Raw genomic sequence first — 17,652 nt, forward strand, 5'->3', positions numbered from 1 at the left:
ACAAAGATCGTTAATTGCAGGGGCGACGATGGCTGACTACCTCAAACGAAAAGAGAAAGTATCAAGGAAGTGGTTGGAGCTTCGTGTGCACCGTGGTAAAGTTTGGGATCAGTAGACTACAATAATGTGTGACATGTTTTAAAAAAATTTAATTTAAACATTTTCCAGCCTTGATAATTTACGAAAGGAGTGGGTAAGTGGTCTCAGACTTTTAGACCCCATCGTTTACTTCTGAAGGAGGCTATACATACAGTAGACGTACATGTAGGGGCATATACGTGTGAGTGGGTTTGTATGTATTTGAAGTGTATATCGTTCAAATTATCTGTAAGTGCAAATAAGTAAAATAAGAATAAAAATATATATTACTGAATATGGTTAAATGGTTGATAAATTGTAAAATGGCTTACTATAATTTAATTGCTTTGATTCAAGTGCCATATTTATTCACACAATTTACAATTGCTCTGACCAGCAGAAAGTTGGTCCTCAGTTCAGTCAAAGCTTACACTGCTTGATCTATAGGCACTGACTCCCTTTGGCTGGGTTTGCACACAATTAGACTTATGATTTCCACAACAGAAGCACATGTGTGCCACAGAATTAATGTTCGGTTTAATTAGGGTTGCATTAAGGAGGAGAGTGTGTCTTTTCCTGTTAAAACAGAAAAAAACTACATCAGCTCTTTGGAAAGGAGAGGCCTGAGTCTGCACATTCCTACAAAAGTGAAACTTTGACTCCCTGAGCTCCACTGACACAACTTGCCACAGTAAACTCTTACTGCTGGATTCCACACATTTCTGAATGGCACTGTTTTTTTTTTAAAGAAAGAAGTCCAAACTATTTGACCCTTAGACAAAGATTTGGACAAATGAAGGTTTTAATGTAATTTGTGTGCATGTTTTATGTGATGTGCGCTCTAATAGCATGTCCTGTTCACGATTTAATGATTGAATTCTGTTCCTCCAAGTTCAACTATTCCCCACAGGACACCCATGGCATGCATCTCCACCAACTTTCCAAAGCAATGATGTCAGCGATTTTAGACCAAGAATACATATATACAGTGGATATACTACCATGAACAAAAATTAATTTTATACTTATAAATCTGGGCATGTGTAGGATTATTTTCATGGGTTTTAGAGAGAGATTTTGATGTTTCTGTAATATAATAAAAGGTTTCCAAGCTGTAACACCTAAGGAAAACATTGGATTGTAAGAATAATGATAATAATGATAGTAATAATGAACAGTTGATTTTCTGACAACAGATATTGAATGTCATGTTCACTGACCTAAAATTATTTGAAAAACAGGGAGTGTAGCAGGTGGCACTCCCACTACCATCCTATACTCCCACATTCAAACAGTCATCCTGATTCACCATCCATGTATTCTGTCTCATTATCACAGTAGACGGCAACACCACTGACTCCAGTTACAAACCTCCGGCCAGGGGAAGCAACTCACAGCAGTAAAAGCCGCACCATTTTTTACTCCTCTCTGCTCTTTCCCAAAAACAAAACCCTCCACTAACCCATTGCACAGAAAAATCCCAACAGCCATCACTTCTGTGCTCTTTACTGCGGAACCTCCAGCCAGTATGGAGAAGTCCTCCAATGTCCACCCCAGTCATCTACCGAGATCCAGAATGAAGCCCAGGAGGGAGAGCGAGAGGGGAGCCACAGTGCCTCCCAGAGGTAACCGGCAAAGGTCATCAAAGGCAGGCCGGCTCCCTGAAGCATCATCAGCGAGGAAAGAGAGGCTACAGAAGGACAAACCAGGGAGGAATGAGGTGAAGGTGGAGCAGGAGGCAGAAGTGAAGTTGAAGTCTACTGTGGTGGATATAGACAGAGTAAGAGATGACGAGGTCAAGGAGGAGAACCCGGGGCTCTTGGAAGCAGCGGAGGAGGAAGAAGGTAAGTTGAAGCATGGAGAAAACCCTGGCAGATTGAAAACATTGTGTTGTTGTGTTTTTATTTCTTTATTTCTGCTTATGTTTTAGCATTTTTTCATGTTGACTTTTGTGTCTGCAATTTGTTGCTGTTGTGAGGTTACGTTTGTTATAGCACTGGTAAAACTGTGTTTAAGTGGTCTGTCTTTGAAGCTTATTACAGTGAAATCTTAAGTGTGAGCCAAAGCTTTTGGTCCACTTCCAGATTTTTTCTATTGAGTTGCCTTTAATATGAAAATTGCTGTTTACATCCAGTCTTCATTGTGTGTAATGAAGTTCCTTATACTCTGCAGATTTGAAGCACAAGAACCTGGGAGTGTTTGAGTGGCTGCTGATGGTCTTTGTCTTGGCTCTGGTTCTCCTCTTCCTCCCTCTGTCCATCTGGTTCTGTTTCAAAGTAGGAACTACACCACAGACCAAACAAGAAACCAAACACTGATCTACTTCACAGCAATCACGATCTTATACAGGAATTGTGTAAATGAGTGGGTTGAAAACAACTAGACACATGCAGTTTGTGATGTAGAAGAACGGGTGTGGCTGTCATGGGATGGATGAAGTTTATGTTCAGCTCCAACAACCTGAGAGAATTTGACATTGATTTAACTCCAAGCTGCTAAAAAAACAACTTGCAACTGGTGAAAATGAGCTTTTGAATGTATCTCAGTTGCCACAGTCCAATTTGGAGTGGAAGGAGCTGGTAGCAATCTTATCATTCAATTTTCATCGGAGACATTTATTGTCCATCAATGATCAAAATGTTGTTTCCACTTTTTCCACCTCAGCAAGAAGTAAAATATTTGGAGAAATTAGTGAATATTGCAGATTTTAACATGAAAATTGACTATTTAAGAAAGTCACACTCAGCATTTTAATCCAATGCACTCAAGTACAGTCAGTACAACAATGTGTCCATGCCCTGTGTCTGTGAAGATTCTCAGTCATCCACGTAATAGTTATCCACGGATGTCCATGGATTTCTGACTGTACTATATTTAATTGTACAACAGCATTGTATAACAACTGGCCTGCTTGTGTTGTGTATCAGTTGGACACTCACTGTTTTCCATTCATGTGGACTGACTGATGTCTGTTATTTTGACTGACAGGTAGTAAGGGAGCATGAGAGAGCTGTGATCTTCAGATTGGGTCACCTGCTGCGTGGAAGACCCAGAGGTCCAGGTCAGCACGGATTACTGTAATCTTTCACACTCAAGTGTCAGAAATGATTTAAAAACTATACTTTTTTCTGTATAAAAAAAAAATGTTTACATGTATGTGCCAAAGCAGTTGAATTGCCATTTCTGAGCAGGTGTGTCAGTGGTTGAATTACTGTTGGCTTTGGTTGTCTAGTGATCATACAGCAGAGCCATGAAAAGTTTGGACACTGTACAGTTAGTTAAAATAAAATGAATTAACTGTCTGCGATCCACATGTGTCACATCACTCAAAAGTCATTGGAAAATCATTAAAGAAGCAAAACACAACAATTATGCATGATACACAATATATCATCTTCCTCCCTCCTCTGTCCAGGCCTTCTCTTCTACCTCCCACTCCTTGATGTGTGTCACAAGGTTGACATCCGACTGAAAATGCTTAAGGTTCCTCCTCACACGGTACAGAACACGCAACTCATATATTCACATTTAGCTCCACATGTGAAAATGATGGTACATGAATGGACCGTTTACTGTACATGAACTTTGCAGGTGGTGACAAAGGACTTGGTAAGGCCAGAGCTGGGCGCAGTGTGTTATTACCAGATAGAGAACGTGGCTCTGTGCAGCACAGCTCTGTCCAGTCTGACCACAGTGTTGCAGACTCTGGTCCAGGCAGCGGTCAGAGATGTTTTCGCCCAACACACATTCAGCCACATCCTGCTGCACAGGAGGAGGGTCGGCCAGCAGATACAAGCAGCTGTTGACTCCGTTGCTTGTCGCTGGGGAATCCGGGTGGAGAGAGCAGACATGTAAGACTAAAGGAAGAAAAGTCCTCAGAGTCATCTGTCACTGTCACTCTTATTTTGTGATCAAGTGCTGTAACACACCTTTTTTGTGTTAACCATCCTTAGCTGCATGTATTTCAGCTAGTGAGTAACAACATTTCATTGGAATTCAAGACAGATAAATCGCAAACCATATTACATCCTGCGGCAGCAAAGCATTCTGGGCGACACTGTGTTACAGTGAGTGTAGAAGGTGATGTTGATGCCCCTCTGACACTGGGTGATTGTGTAACCCTAGTGCAAAGCAGTAGCTGCAGGGAGAAGCTCCTGCAAGTTGACTCTGAGGATCTGACAGCAAAACCGAATATTAACCGCTCATGCTACAGAGAATCAAGATGATTTTTGGAGAAGCATATGAGTCCAAAACAAAACAAAAAATCTGATTTGCACAACACAAAAGGGATAACACTGCTTCTGAAAAATGCATCACTTTCTGTGTGGGAAGGATTTTTCCTCTGCATGCAATGATTTTTCCAGGTAAACAGCCAACAGGAATGTTGAGATTTGTAGTTCCTGCTGACCAGGCTGGGTTGTGCTTGTGTTTGATTTTCTGTCAGAGACGAGCTCAGTTTTCCTGTGGAGTTACAGCAGAGTCTGGCTGCCGAGGCTGAGCTCAAGAGACAACAGCAGGCTAGGGTAAGTAACCATGCTAGCTTTTTAGAATTTAATCTTTATCTTATTGCACCTTAAATGCTTATGCCTCATTGATTCTTTTCTTTTTTTTTGTCAGATATAACATTTACTGTAACTAAAGGTTAAACAAACTCGGGGACTGTATTATTATCAGCATTATTTGCATTACATTTGGAAGATCAGAAGGTGAACTATACTTAAGATAGCTGATAAAAATTTAAATACAGTGATTAAAGTTCTATGTGTATAATTAAAGTATGCCATTTGCAAAGCAAGCCAGCAAAGCAAGCCAGCAAAGCAATCCAGCACAGAGTATAGCTGTGGTTAAGCCAGTAAAACAGTGGTTCTTTAGCCCTGCTAACTGAAGTTTATCTCTTCCTGTGAGGTCATTTCTGTATTTCAGTATTTGTAAAGAACACACTTTACATACGGCATCCCCTCTCTCCTCCAGGTAAAAGCAGCAGAAGGAGAGACAACTGCCTGGGAAGGGTTCAGGGCCTCCTTCCGTCACCTCCATCCTGCCCTGGTCCTTCCAATCCCCCCAGATCTCCTCAGTCTGACCTCTGACCACTCATCTCTACCTCCACCTCCTCCTCCTGCTGTGGAAGAAGCAGGAGGAATGACAGAGGAGGAGCCAGAAACAGACTCGCCAATGATGTGACAGACTGTCAACAGATAAAATGTTAACTATTATAATTATTATTTTTAAATAAGATGAAAAGATTCAGGAGATTTTGATCATATGTTAAAGACAACACACCTCAAGCCATTTGAGCACTGTTTAAGACATAAGTTTATCTTTTTTTTTTCTTCAAGCAAACTCAGTGTTTGAAATTTGTCTGGTTTAAACTGAGTTTTGCACCAAATTCCCTCAAAGCATTACTGAGATATCGCATTCACAAGGATATGACGTTTTTATATATGCAGTCAACCCGAAAACACAATGCCTCTGGACCTGGCTGTTGCCAGCGTGGAGACATAAAAATAATGTTCAGTCCTCATATATATATAGAACATATATTCACTTTATGTAGCTCTTTCAATTTTTTTGGGATAGTGCCACACAAAAATCTTGAACTATAAAATGTTGAATCTAGTGTACCATTATATTACCTGCCCTGCTCATTCAGTGTGTTTAAAATACAAAAATATCTTCACAATTCAGTCTAGAAAAAAAGGTCCAGAGAGGAAGAGAACTGTTTAAAATGTAATATCTGCAGAAACTTTCAATTTTGGAAGAAAGCAAAAATAAAATTGCTTCTACATTGCGTCAGAAAACATATGAGGTTAAACAAAGCCACAGCAAGCCGTAATATAAGACAACATCACCAAGTGATGTTCATTTTCACACAACAGCCATGTAATTCAAATAAGGACAACCTCCTGATACTGGGAATATTAAGGCAGCGCTGGTTAATGACCATTTTAGTTTTCTCCTATTTTTTTATTCATGTACGCCACACTAATTTGAAAACCTGTGAGATAATACATGGGCTGGTGTTGTGTTCCTCCCTGGTCTTGTTCCAACAGAGAACACACAATACATAAAATCATACAAATGACTTGAAAAGCAGTTCCCTCGACATTAATTGGACAGTCCCAAACATACAGAGTCGTAACATGCTCTAATTAGATGTCAGATCAGCGTTTCTTGGTCCTTTTAGTGCTGCTTGTTGGTTTGGCCTCGGGAGCTGTTTTCTTTGGAGGAGCAGGGGGTGCTACTGCTGGTGGGGAAGGTGGTGGTGTTTTCTTTTTCTCTGCAACACAAACAGAGTAAAACATTTACTGCTTCTACACTAAGCCTGTGTGTTACTGTCTCCCCTCCTCAGTTAAAAGTCATTAGACTTGTCATTAGAGTTGTTTAGTTGCTACCTTCACTACTTTTGGGCTCCAGACTGGGCTGACCCTGAAGTTGTCTCTCTAGGTCCCGAATCTTCTCCAATGCTGCCTGCAGGGCCTCCTCAGCTTTCAGGGCTCGTTGCTCAGCAGCCTGGACCCGCAGCTCAGAATCACTGTCAAACACATGGAGAGAAATCTAGATGTCCTTTGCACATCCACAAGTTAATAGAGGTCCTCTCTCCATTTCGGAGGAACAAAAGAAACTTGGCCAATGTGTGGACATTCAACAAAGTTATTTCCATAGTGACTGATGGTGACAGCAAATCAGATATATTTATTATTGTAGATGGATGTTCAACCATGGTGGTAACTGCTGCTCATACTAGCCTCCCAATTCTTATTTTAAATAAAAAATAAATATAAATTCTTTTGTGCGGCACAAAAGAGCTAATAGCCAGCGAGTGTTTCAAACAGTAAATGGAAAATCATTCAAAAACTGCATACACATTGCTATCGTCACTGTCGTCCTTTTTTGAAGCAGTCATAGAAAACACACTGACAGTTTTGGAATACATAAGGGAGAAAAATCCTAGATTTTTACACCAGAAGGTAAAATGATCTATTATCACAGTATTAGTAATATTCCAAAAATATGTAAGTGTTCCACACAACAATAAGAAAGTAAACTTACTGCAGTTCCCGCTGCAGTAATCCTACTGTGGTCAGATCACTAAAAGCTTTCTGAGCTTCATCTGTTGCTGGAGATACGACCAGTTCATCAGTCTGACAGACAAACAGAAACATACAGATGGTCAGAGAGACAGACAGACAGGCTCAGTTCAATACAAAGCAAAATGCATGCTCTGGATATGTGAATGCTTTAACTGTCTAACCCCACTCAGATAGATAGTGCTCTCTCCCAGTTTTCTTTGTATAATATGTCCATCATAGCCGATCAGCTTCACCACTGGTGTCTCACAAACTGTTGGCTCCCCCTGCAGGACAACAATAACACTGTTCATTTAGTGTGGTTGATACAGTGTTTCCCTGTAACCTTCACACCATGAAAAAGTCTAATCTCACAGTTCCAGACAAACCCAGGATTTTTGTTTTTTCAGATCAGATTTTTTCAATCTGTCAAATAATGGAAATGATGTCTATTTCATGGAAGATGTATCAATACCTCACAAACTTCTTGCTGTTGTAATTCATGTCCTTCAGTAGTGCTCTGTGAACACACAAGAGTACCATCATCATCACAACTATCCAAACTCAACAGGACTGGTCAGGGATTACAATTATAAGTAAAATGCCTTCAACCAACATGATATTTATTTATGCATTAGGCCAATCAACAATGTGTCCATCATTGTTACATTTCACAAAACAAAAATTAGCAAACAATCAACTAAAAATTGGTATAAAAACCATGACAGACGGTTCACAAATTCATTACTGGACTCTGAAAGTGCAGCATAATACAACCTTAATGCAGGTTAAGGTTAACACAGGACATTTAACCTTGATCCTCTGCTTAAATAAGAGTGTTTAACTACAAGAACAGCCTGCTTCACTTTATTAACAATAGCAATGATGCCTTTTCCCTTCCCTCAAACCTTTCACTCACGAGAGAATTTGAAGTGTGTAGTAAAATAAGTAAGCTTTTCACTCACTCCACTTAGGTGTTAAAGTGACTCACATCTCTTGATTCTGCCTCAGTCTCATCTTTGACCTCTGTGACCCCACTGCCTGTTGTAGGCTCTGCTGAAATCTCTTTGTTCACCTGTGAACACACACACGTACACAAACACACACACACACAAAGCCATCATCAAAATCAGAAGCACTGATCCTAACTACAGTTAACTCTGACATTTGAACAATGGCAATCTGTCTCTTCTGATTTCAGCTCTACTTCTTTAACATTGCATCAATATAATTGTCTGTTACCTGACACCAGGCTTTCAAGTCAAGTCAAGTCAAGTCAAGTCCAATAATGGAGATGACTAAGTTAAAATATATAACCAACAACAGCCACACATTTCTTCAGGAAATGTGTTCTACTGATCATTAATCAATATAACACATTCCTGTGGGTTGTATTTGAGTTGAATCCTCACCAGAGTCTCCATGCTGTCTGCTGGAGAGACTGTGTCATTATTTCTGGATGTGGTAGCAGGCAGTCTGACAGGCAGCTCCACAGGACAACCTTTCACCTTTGAGAGCAGGACTGTACAGGTCTCCTTCCAGTCAACGCATTCCCTCTGAGAACATGCACACACATTATGTAGGTTTGCTGAACTGAGCTTGCAGTTAAAATGTCTGACCTTCAGTCTGTCTCCCCCTGGTGAATTGTTGTAATATCACCAGGGGGACACAGACTGTACTTTAAGCTCCAATATGTTATGTGAAATGTAAAAACATGTAGCCCTGGCATTATGAGTGATTCTTTGTTATTTTTTGTGAGATTATTGTTTACCTGCAGCTCTTTGTACTTATTCATCTCATTTTCACCCTCAGCTTGATGTGGGTTCTGCAAAGTCTCCTCCTCCAGAATCAGCTTGCAAAAGCTAGAGTCAAAAACAAACATTTCCCAATGAGTAAATCCTCCTATGTTGATCCTCTCCCACTCAGATATCTTGCGTCAAACTTATCTCCATTCTTAACTAAAGATACTTTAGCTGTCATTTCATTTGTGTGTGTATATGTATACCCTGAAGAGGTTATCACTGTATTCTGTAGTAAGATTCAATTTAGTGCTGGCGTGAGACAAAAACGTTTACTTATTTTACTACACACTGATTTTTAGTTAATCTGGTTGACAGCATCTGCTTTGATTTGTAACACATGTAACAACCTCTGGTACCTGGTGATGTAATTGGAAAAACAGTCAAGTTTCTCAGCCAGGATCTTGGCATCCTCATCCAGTGTCTGTGGTGAGATGTTTGTAATGTATTGGTGTTCAGGTTCTTGATCCTGGTTCTCACTATGGTCAGGTACTATGAGGACCAACAGCTCCAACATCCAGCGGGTCTGAGCCATGTGAATAGAAGTGACCTGACAGGAAAGGAAACACTAAAATTCAAGCCAGCACTTTGTAACATACAAGTACATCTTTTGATTATGTAATAATGAAAACAAATCGAAAAACTATCTGAAATATCAGTCTCCTCTCCCTCAACAACTATTGTGAACATGGGACAGGGACTGAAACCACAACCGCCCTGGTAGAGCTGCTCAGTCGTAAACAGTATGAAAAGAACAGTAGAAATCATCACAGTGTGGAGTTACAATCAGTAAGTGCATGAATTTAAGACAAGGTGTTGTTGGAAAAGATGAAAAACGAATGAGTTATACAAAGAGCAAACAGAAATCACTGAAGAAGGTTGTGGTACATGGAATTATGTGGGTTAAATGGCATAGAAGATCCACAAGAGAAATGTTGCAGAGAGAGCTCAGGAAGTGAAGCTGACAGTACAAAGGACAGGGCAGAAAGAGGGAAGAGCAGGGAAAAAAGTGAAAAAAGAGATGTGGACTAGATTACCTTCCATTTCCAACTCAAAATGGCAAAACACCACTTGCTAAAGTCTGAATAGAAGTGGCATATTTATGAAAAAACAATATCACTAAGCATTTTTTCACTAATTCGTTGTTGATAAATAATTATGCAAAATCAAGTAAATAAACACATTCAAAAATATTTAAAAATGTAGTAAATCTAGCATTTTAGTCACCTACAGCAGTTGCTGAAACACAACCCTTCTTAGGAAGGGTTTTGGTCCGTGCAACTCCTGAGTATCACATTTCATGGAGCTGATGGGCTAAGTGACAATTAACTTTTTTCAACATTTTATAAATGTATGCAAACGTCCCTTCACAGTTTGACTGAACCTGGTTGGTACTTACCTCCTCACTGAGTCTCGCATTCTCACCATCACTGAAGTTGGACAGGCTGGTTATGAACTCCTGCACTTTGTCTAACACACTCTCTGTCTCTCTACTGTTTGAACAAACAAACACACAACAGAGCATTTCAGATCAATGACAAAGAACTACCTGGGAATATTAAAATTTCACTATTAAACACCTGGCCTTAATTTATCTTCTATCTGCTCATTAATAAAACTGTCTTTTAATCAAATTTTATCACAAGCAATGAATATAAGATTGTCTAGAGAAACTACAAATTTTTTCAAATTTAAAAAAAAAAAATTAATTGGACCCTTAGAAGTAAAGTAGTTTTTATTAGATTAGTATACATTTAAAACTCTGAGAGATACAATTGTGTGATTCCTATTTATGATAACTAGTAATGCCATTGAAGGTAAAACATACTATATGTCAGGCTTGTTTTTGTCCCCTTCGTTCTCTGTCTGTGTGATGGAGACATTCTGTAAGGCTTCTTCAGCAGAACTCAGCCATTTGTGTAGTGCCTTCTCTAGCTTTAGCCAATCAGACACAGGCATCAATTCTGGCCGGCAAATCATTGCACTGAGCTTGGAAACCCAGGACTCCATGAAGCCGAGCAGTGACGTGATCTGTCCGTGGACCCCTGAAACAGCAACACTTAAGTCCATATCCTAAGAAATCCGCCACAATGAGACCCATTAAAACATCAAGAAAACCCAAGAAAAAACACAGATCTATGAAGATGCTGAAGATGCTCCAAATTGTGTCTCTATTGGCCCTCACCACTCTCTCCACTGACTTGTGTGTCCAGCTGTTTGAGGACCTCAGATAGGACCCTGCCCAGCTGGCTTCCAGGGGTTTCACCATCAGGAGAAGAGTGTCTTCTGAACAGCTGAAGGCTCTTATCCAGCCATCTTTCCTGGACACGGCCAAGCTCACCCAGTGTCTGCTGGCAGCAGAACAGCTTCTCACCTTGGTAGCGCTCACACTGGAGGGCCAACATCTGAAGAGAAACAGAACATAGAGGAAGACTTAGTCTTAGACATACTGTTAACTGGACATACTGGATGACTCAAACATACCAACATATCCACTAGATATTTGGAATATAATCTAAATAAATCTAAATGACAGAGAAATAATGCTTTTAGGATTGTTTGAACATGAAGCCAAGTGTTATGCTAAGCTAAGAGCATTGTAGATAACTTTTCATAGATAATTCATTTGTGGTTAGTGTAAGATTTTCAAACAGATGACAAAGATGAGTAATGAATGATGAGTGGTGGACACATATGACACAGATGAGATAATAGAGACAGATGACAAAGGTGAAACACAGAAGACAGGTGACAGCATGGCATAGCCGACACGGATCAGACGTAACAAGTGACGATAATTATGAGAGATGAGTCTGATGCGATGGATGAAAGTGATTGGATGACAGGATTAGATCAAAAACATGACAGAGTTGACACAGATCAAATACATGATGACAATGTTAGAAATCAGAAACATGTCAGAAATACTCCAGCTTGATGACAAAAGGTGAGAAATATCAGGTAGATAAAATCAACAACCATAATGAAAAATACACACATACAGGGAGTTAATGTGGTGTCTTACATTTGACCACTGTGTTAAATCAGCATGAATCTTTTCCAGTGAAATTTTCTCACATTTTGGGTCAGGACACCTTGAAATAGAGAAAGAGCATCACTGACAGAATACACACACAGATTAATCTCCTCTTCTACAAATTGCTCTCAAGTATTTTGCTGAGTTAACCCTCTTTACTCTACTGGACGCTGAACACAGTGAAAGTCCTAAATTAGGTTGTTACAGTATTTTCAAAATTATATGTAGGTTTTTTTTTAACTAATCATACTATATAATAAGAGATAATCATTAAGTAATCTTCTTTGGCATCTCAACTTGTGCTTACTTGTTCTGTGTGGTGCAGAAGGTGAGCCACTTGGCGATGCCTTGCTGGATGGCAAAGATCTCTTCAAACTGAGCATGCTCTGTCTTCTTCATCTGGGACATGAAAGCAGTCATCTGCTCTTTCCAGTAGTTACTAAGCTCCATGATGATATTTAGGTCCTCTGTGTCCTACAGAGGGATGGTCACTGTTATAGTCAGGGTCTAATTGAACCACCAGCGACACTTACAGAGATTCATCTGCGATGTCGAGTGTTTTTGCTTGAGCAATATAAAAAAATGTTAGGAAGGTGGAACTGCGTTGTTACCTTTGAAGTGAGGTAGAGGAGGCAGTGCTCTGCTGTCTTAAACCAGCTCTGCTCGTAGACATGCAGCCGACTGACCAGCTGCAGCTTCTTCACACTCATCACCTGACAATCACAGAAAAACATGCTGTACTTGTTGGGATCAACAATTAATATTGTTTTTACTGAGCATCTTCGAGTAAAAATTTGATGCTAACAACCCAAAACTTATAGTGATGAAAATGTAAAAAAATATTATTAGCCATTAACAAGCCCATTGTGAAAACTCATTGAAAAATGTAGCAGGGCCTTTTCACACCATCGGCTTTAACACTTTATATTGTCAGCTGGGGCCTCCAGCAAAGCAGGCTGTATCTATCCATATTAATGAATTTCTCATTCCTCCTGATTGTACAACCAAAGCCAGTAACTCTGTTATGTATCATGTTGCAAACACACGAGGTGAGTCCAACTGAAAGAAAAAACTACATCACTGCTCACACACCTTGAGGGCGAGGCAGAAGGTGAGCTGGCTCCAACAGTCTCTCTCCTCTGTCATCTGAAGCAGCTGAGCCTCAAGGCGACCTCTCTGCAGCTCATACAGCTCATGGTAACCCTGGACCACACTGAGAAGAGCACATGGACAATGTGAGAGAGAACACTTGGTTAGAGTTTGTTCTTTTGTACTGCATGCTTACTGAATTTCTGCTGCACTTAAGTTACATTAAATATTTTCAAAATTAGCTTTTTGTTCTCTCATATAAAATTAAATTTTCTTTGATAAAGGATACAGTAACCACTACTGTGGACATAACAACAGGGATGCACTGCATTACAAGTATAAGAAATTACATGTTCTTATACTGGAAGAATCTTGTAGTGTATCACTCATTGCGACCAGATAAATAATGTTCATAATGTTCAAGCTGGTTAATTTTGGAATGTATCAACTTGATGAAAATGGGACTTGGACTGACTCAGAATTGGTGTGCGTCTGATCGAGCGACTCAGCCAGCTGCCAGTGAGCGCGCTCCGCCTGCTGGGAAACAAATGCATCATGGTCTCTGATCTTGGACAGTTCCCTGTAAAGAGGAACAGACACGAAGGCATAAGCACACACATATATAGACTCAGAAATAAGCACACATACATTTCTCATATTCACACATTCTAATAAGTGCTATTATTTTCATTTCTTGCATTTCTTATTTTCCTCTTAAAATTGAGATCACTCCATCAACACCCTCCAGTGCTAAACAGCACACAGTAATTTCTTTCATCATGATCCAGCTGCCTGACCATGACCAACCTACGTGCTGAGTTGCTGGATGGAAGTCTTGATGCGATGGATCTCATCAGTGAGCCGGCGGTCCAGAGCCCGCTGTGCCACTGCCTCCGTGTGCAGAGCCTTCAGGCGGCGGGGGATTCGCTCCAGCAAGGACTGGTAGCGCTGTCTGATACACACACACAAGAACTGCTGGGAAAGAGGCTTCCTGGGTCATTACTAGAAAAGGTTCCCTGAAAATGTCAAATTTCACCTAAACTATCTGTCAAAATATGTTTCAGAATTAACTTGAGGTACAAAAAGATAATACAGTTTACAGTTTTGTACAGTATACAGAACCATGTTTTATTTAGTTCTAATTTACATATTTCCATAATCTGGTTTTAACTGTTTTCAAAGCTCAAAATGTGCTGACAGCTAACCTGAGCTTGGCAAGCAGCTGTCCCCGCTCAACACAGCCCACGCTGACCTGCCTGATCAGTTCATGGAAAACAATGTTGTAGATGTTCTGCTCAACTTGCACCAGCTCCAGCAGACCCTCCATCTGTAAGACATTTCATTGCACTGTTTCTACAGTGTACAGATGGCTATATTTCTATAAAAATCCCCACATAAAACATATAACCCACATATTTATAGTGTTGAGATCTATGAGTTTGTAAAATCTGTTGCAGATCCAGATCCAGATAATATTCCAGATTTGGTGGAAGAAAATGCTGAATCTGCATTACACACAGAGTTGTATTTATTATTAACAGTAAGTAACAGTGCATATGGCACCAGCAGCATTTAGGAATGCTTACATTAGTATCTAATTCAACATGCAACAAATAAAACTACAAAATAACAACAGTGGTTGCAACACAGCAGCTGTAGAGCTATGTGAATTGAATAATGCTGACGTAATCATTTCAGGTAATAAAACCATACAGCTGTCTGTAGACAATAAATAGGTAAAGCTATACATGAGACCAAAAGTCTTGTAGGATTGTTTGGCCTTGGCGGAGGTATGCGCTCTAATGAGTGCCATTCTAGTTTTGCAGGTTTTGGCCCATTATTAGATTGAAAAGTTGTACAAGTATGTATTATTCTCTGTACATGAATTCAGCACAGCAAAACTGTCAGCCATAGAGGCACACAGACGCCTTTGTACATTCTGCTTATCTGTCTGCATACCTGGGAGAGCTGAGTCAGCTCCTCATTTTGCTGATCCACACCGGCCTTCTCCAGCATGTCGTCCATCATCCTCATCAGCTGGACCACTTCAAGTCTGCCACTAGGCCTCCTGGACTCACAACATACACGCAAATCTGTATTACTACACATTTCCTTGACAACATTCATCCATTATCTTACTAGCACTTTGCCTACCCAATGGTATATAGTTCTATTACCTCCTACCATTAAGATGTACCATTACTAATTCAGACAAAAAAATCTCCTAGTTCTTCTTCATGTTCTTTAACTCACAGTGAAGGAAAGATCCGTAGTTTCTGTTCGTCATCTTGCAGCTGTACTGTGAACGCACTGAGGAAGAGATGCAACATGAGAGTTGACAGACAAACAATTTGACAATGATAATATGACAATTGATAAAGTGGATAAACATAATAAAGCAGACTCACTCCTCATAGAACTCAAGGCTCCGCAGCCCTTTGTTTTTCACAATGTGATATTCTTCAGGGATCAGACTTTCTGAGACACTGAAGTTCTGTAAGACAAGGTAGCTGTGATTATCACCTCACACTGTACAGCCTACTTGTATAGATGGAGACGTAGATGGATGGCAATAAATTTAAACTCAGTACTGTTAAGTAAATCACAGTATTTTAAGACTACAAGAAATCCTGTTATTACTGAATTCGGAAAATCAATTTAACAATCTTGAAATATATCAAATTTCTGTTATTGTTCTTCGTTCAAAGTGCAGAAGCAAATGCTCAGTGATAAAACAGCATCATGTTTTAAACTTCTAAACAAACTTTTGAGTTACTGTACTCAAAGTACAGAAATACTCTGAATCTGTTGGGTAATTCTTTATATTTTTAAGTACTGCTTTTTCTTTTTTGTGTTATACCACATATGCTCCTGCTGGAAAAAAAGACACTATGAAGTAGGTTATAAAAAAAACTGAAAACAGAAATTAAGCCACATTCACTGGAACCTTTGTCAGAAAATGGTTAAAAAGCCAAAACAACTCAGCTGAAGCACCTTACCTGTGTGTCACCAATACCACTCCTGTCAGTCAGTGGTGGGAGGGGTGTTGTCTTCCTCTGAGTTACCATAGCATCACAGAGGAACGAAATATCCCTGTATGGACACCGTTCAAACAAAAAATTAAAAACACACACACAAACACACACACACACACACATTTAGTCTCTTATTTCATCTGCAGATTGCAGAAAACCAACTGTAACACATGCTTCATGTTGCCGTGATTCTACATTCATTATTGTATTATCTAATTAAAAATAACTGACTTCAGAACATACAATTAATTAATTAATTAATTAATTAATACAATTAATGCAGCTTTACTAGATGTCCAGTTCTTCAAACACAAAATCAATACAAAACTGGTTTTGTATTTACCCTGTCCTGTATTAGTGTCAAGATAAAACATACAGTACATGTGTTCCTTTAATTACTGATTGACTTAAGTTCTAATAAAATCTTTGGAGGGTTAGGGTTAGGTGAGGTAACAACATTGTTTATGTTTCTACATCTATCTTGTTTGCCTGGCTGACCTGCCTGCTCCAGTCAGGGACGTTGGCTGCTCTAGAAAGTATTTGTATTTCTTGCGTCCAAGTGGGTGATGCCAGACTGCATCTGGCCGTCTGATTCCACAGCCCTGTGAAATACAAAGTCATCTTAGGAACACTGGTTTGAACTGATTTCAGCCACACAGACATAACCCTCTTATATAAAAATGGGGCTTGAATGTACCTTGCAGTGCCGATGGTGTGCAGTGTGCCCCAGTGTGCTCCTGTTGTAGACAGTAGAGGTAAGGCTGGCCAGCAGTTCATCTGGGATGTTGATAGGAGGGGGCTGTGTATTTCTGCTCTCTGCTGGGACTTGAAAATTCAGTTCTGCTACTGAAAAAAATAAGATCAAGCTCAATATAAGCAGAAGGTGTATATCTCAGACACTAACCTTTAGGAAAGGATGGTATGTGTCTCATAGTTTGATATTTCCATATATAACATATATAGTATTATAGTAGTAGTTTCCCTCAAGAATATTTTTTTGCTAAACGATACACAACCAAAAAGTATCTGTAAGTATATCCAGGCATTCAGCTTTTTGTTTAATTTACTTTATATATATATATATATATATATATGTATATATATATATATATAAAATTCTTGTCTTTTCTTCTTCCATTTTATTTCCTGAAATTGTAACTTCCACATTTTAACACTATTGTTATGATAAACATGGTGAGAACATATGATTTTGTTACTAAGATTGAGGGGGGAATTTGTTTTTATCTTTGAAAGAAACTGATGTGAGCCCACTCTGTTGTCCTCAATTCAAACGTTTCAAATGTAGAATTGGTCAAATGCTTATGTGGCAGGTGTATCTATCTTACTCAATATGTGAAATGATGTGTACCATGGCAGTGTGAGTGATGTTCTCTTAACATCAGCAAGTCTTATGTCTGTCTATCATCCACCTGTTAGCTCATGTTAGCCTCCCCCACTGACTGTACAGTAACTTCACCTCTGGCGTCCAGTGCTTGCTCCGGCCTCGATGAACTTGGCGCTGAACTGGCTCTCATGGACGCAGACAT

General features: G+C 39.6%; 2 protein-coding genes and 1 long non-coding RNA gene across 3 annotated transcripts; 1 reads left to right on the forward strand and 2 right to left on the reverse strand.

The window, feature by feature from the left end:
• Window positions 1-28: 28 nt before the first annotated feature.
• LOC111235778 (podocin-like) lies at window positions 29-5,259 on the forward strand. The gene is made up of 8 exons (XM_022764359.1): window positions 29-95; window positions 1,602-1,922; window positions 2,251-2,354; window positions 3,067-3,139; window positions 3,494-3,576; window positions 3,670-3,929; window positions 4,523-4,601; window positions 5,050-5,259. The coding sequence occupies exons 1-8, from the start codon at window positions 29-31 to the stop codon at window positions 5,257-5,259; spliced, it is 1,197 nt and encodes a 398-aa protein (XP_022620080.1).
• Window positions 5,260-6,108: 849 nt separating this feature from the next.
• Window positions 6,109-17,652, reverse strand: axdnd1 (axonemal dynein light chain domain containing 1). The gene is made up of 25 exons (XM_022764472.1): window positions 17,583-17,652; window positions 16,803-16,951; window positions 16,604-16,707; window positions 16,070-16,163; window positions 15,479-15,564; window positions 15,324-15,380; window positions 15,030-15,138; window positions 14,276-14,397; window positions 13,882-14,022; window positions 13,546-13,650; window positions 13,074-13,194; window positions 12,593-12,694; window positions 12,289-12,455; window positions 11,970-12,039; window positions 11,130-11,349; window positions 10,773-10,989; window positions 10,344-10,437; window positions 9,304-9,494; window positions 8,917-9,007; window positions 8,558-8,701; window positions 8,137-8,220; window positions 7,331-7,432; window positions 7,129-7,220; window positions 6,471-6,610; window positions 6,109-6,355 (listed from the first exon to the last, which is right to left on the reverse strand). Exons 1-25 carry the CDS (start codon window positions 17,650-17,652, stop codon window positions 6,240-6,242), a joined length of 2,988 nt encoding a protein of 995 aa, XP_022620193.1. The 3' UTR covers window positions 6,109-6,239.
• LOC111216904 lies at window positions 7,620-8,588 on the reverse strand. The gene is made up of 3 exons (XR_002664936.1): window positions 8,558-8,588; window positions 8,137-8,220; window positions 7,620-7,665 (listed from the first exon to the last, which is right to left on the reverse strand). It is a non-coding gene; the product is annotated as an uncharacterized LOC111216904 (long non-coding RNA).

Source organism: Seriola dumerili, unplaced genomic scaffold (assembly GCF_002260705.1).
Source record: "Seriola dumerili isolate Sdu_G_001 unplaced genomic scaffold, Sdu_1.0 BDQW01000002.1, whole genome shotgun sequence".
Lineage (NCBI taxonomy): Eukaryota > Metazoa > Chordata > Actinopteri > Carangiformes > Carangidae > Seriola > Seriola dumerili.

Coding starts and splice junctions, on each gene's coding strand:
- LOC111235778 (XM_022764359.1), top strand. CDS start 29: ATGGCTGACTACCTCAAACGAAAAGAGAAAGTATCAAGGAAGTGGTTG. Junction 3,140..3,493: donor TGGAAGACCCAGAGGTCCAG/GTCAGCACGGAT, acceptor TCCTCTGTCCAG/GCCTTCTCTTCTACCTCCCA. Junction 4,602..5,049: donor AGAGACAACAGCAGGCTAGG/GTAAGTAACCAT, acceptor TCTCTCCTCCAG/GTAAAAGCAGCAGAAGGAGA.
- axdnd1 (XM_022764472.1), bottom strand. CDS start 17,652: ATGTCTGCGTCCATGAGAGCCAGTTCAGCGCCAAGTTCATCGAGGCCG. Junction 16,164..16,603: donor TCCCTGACTGGAGCAGGCAG/GTCAGCCAGGCA, acceptor GTGTCCATACAG/GGATATTTCGTTCCTCTGTG. Junction 14,023..14,275: donor CAGCTGCTTGCCAAGCTCAG/GTTAGCTGTCAG, acceptor TGTGTGTATCAG/ACAGCGCTACCAGTCCTTGC.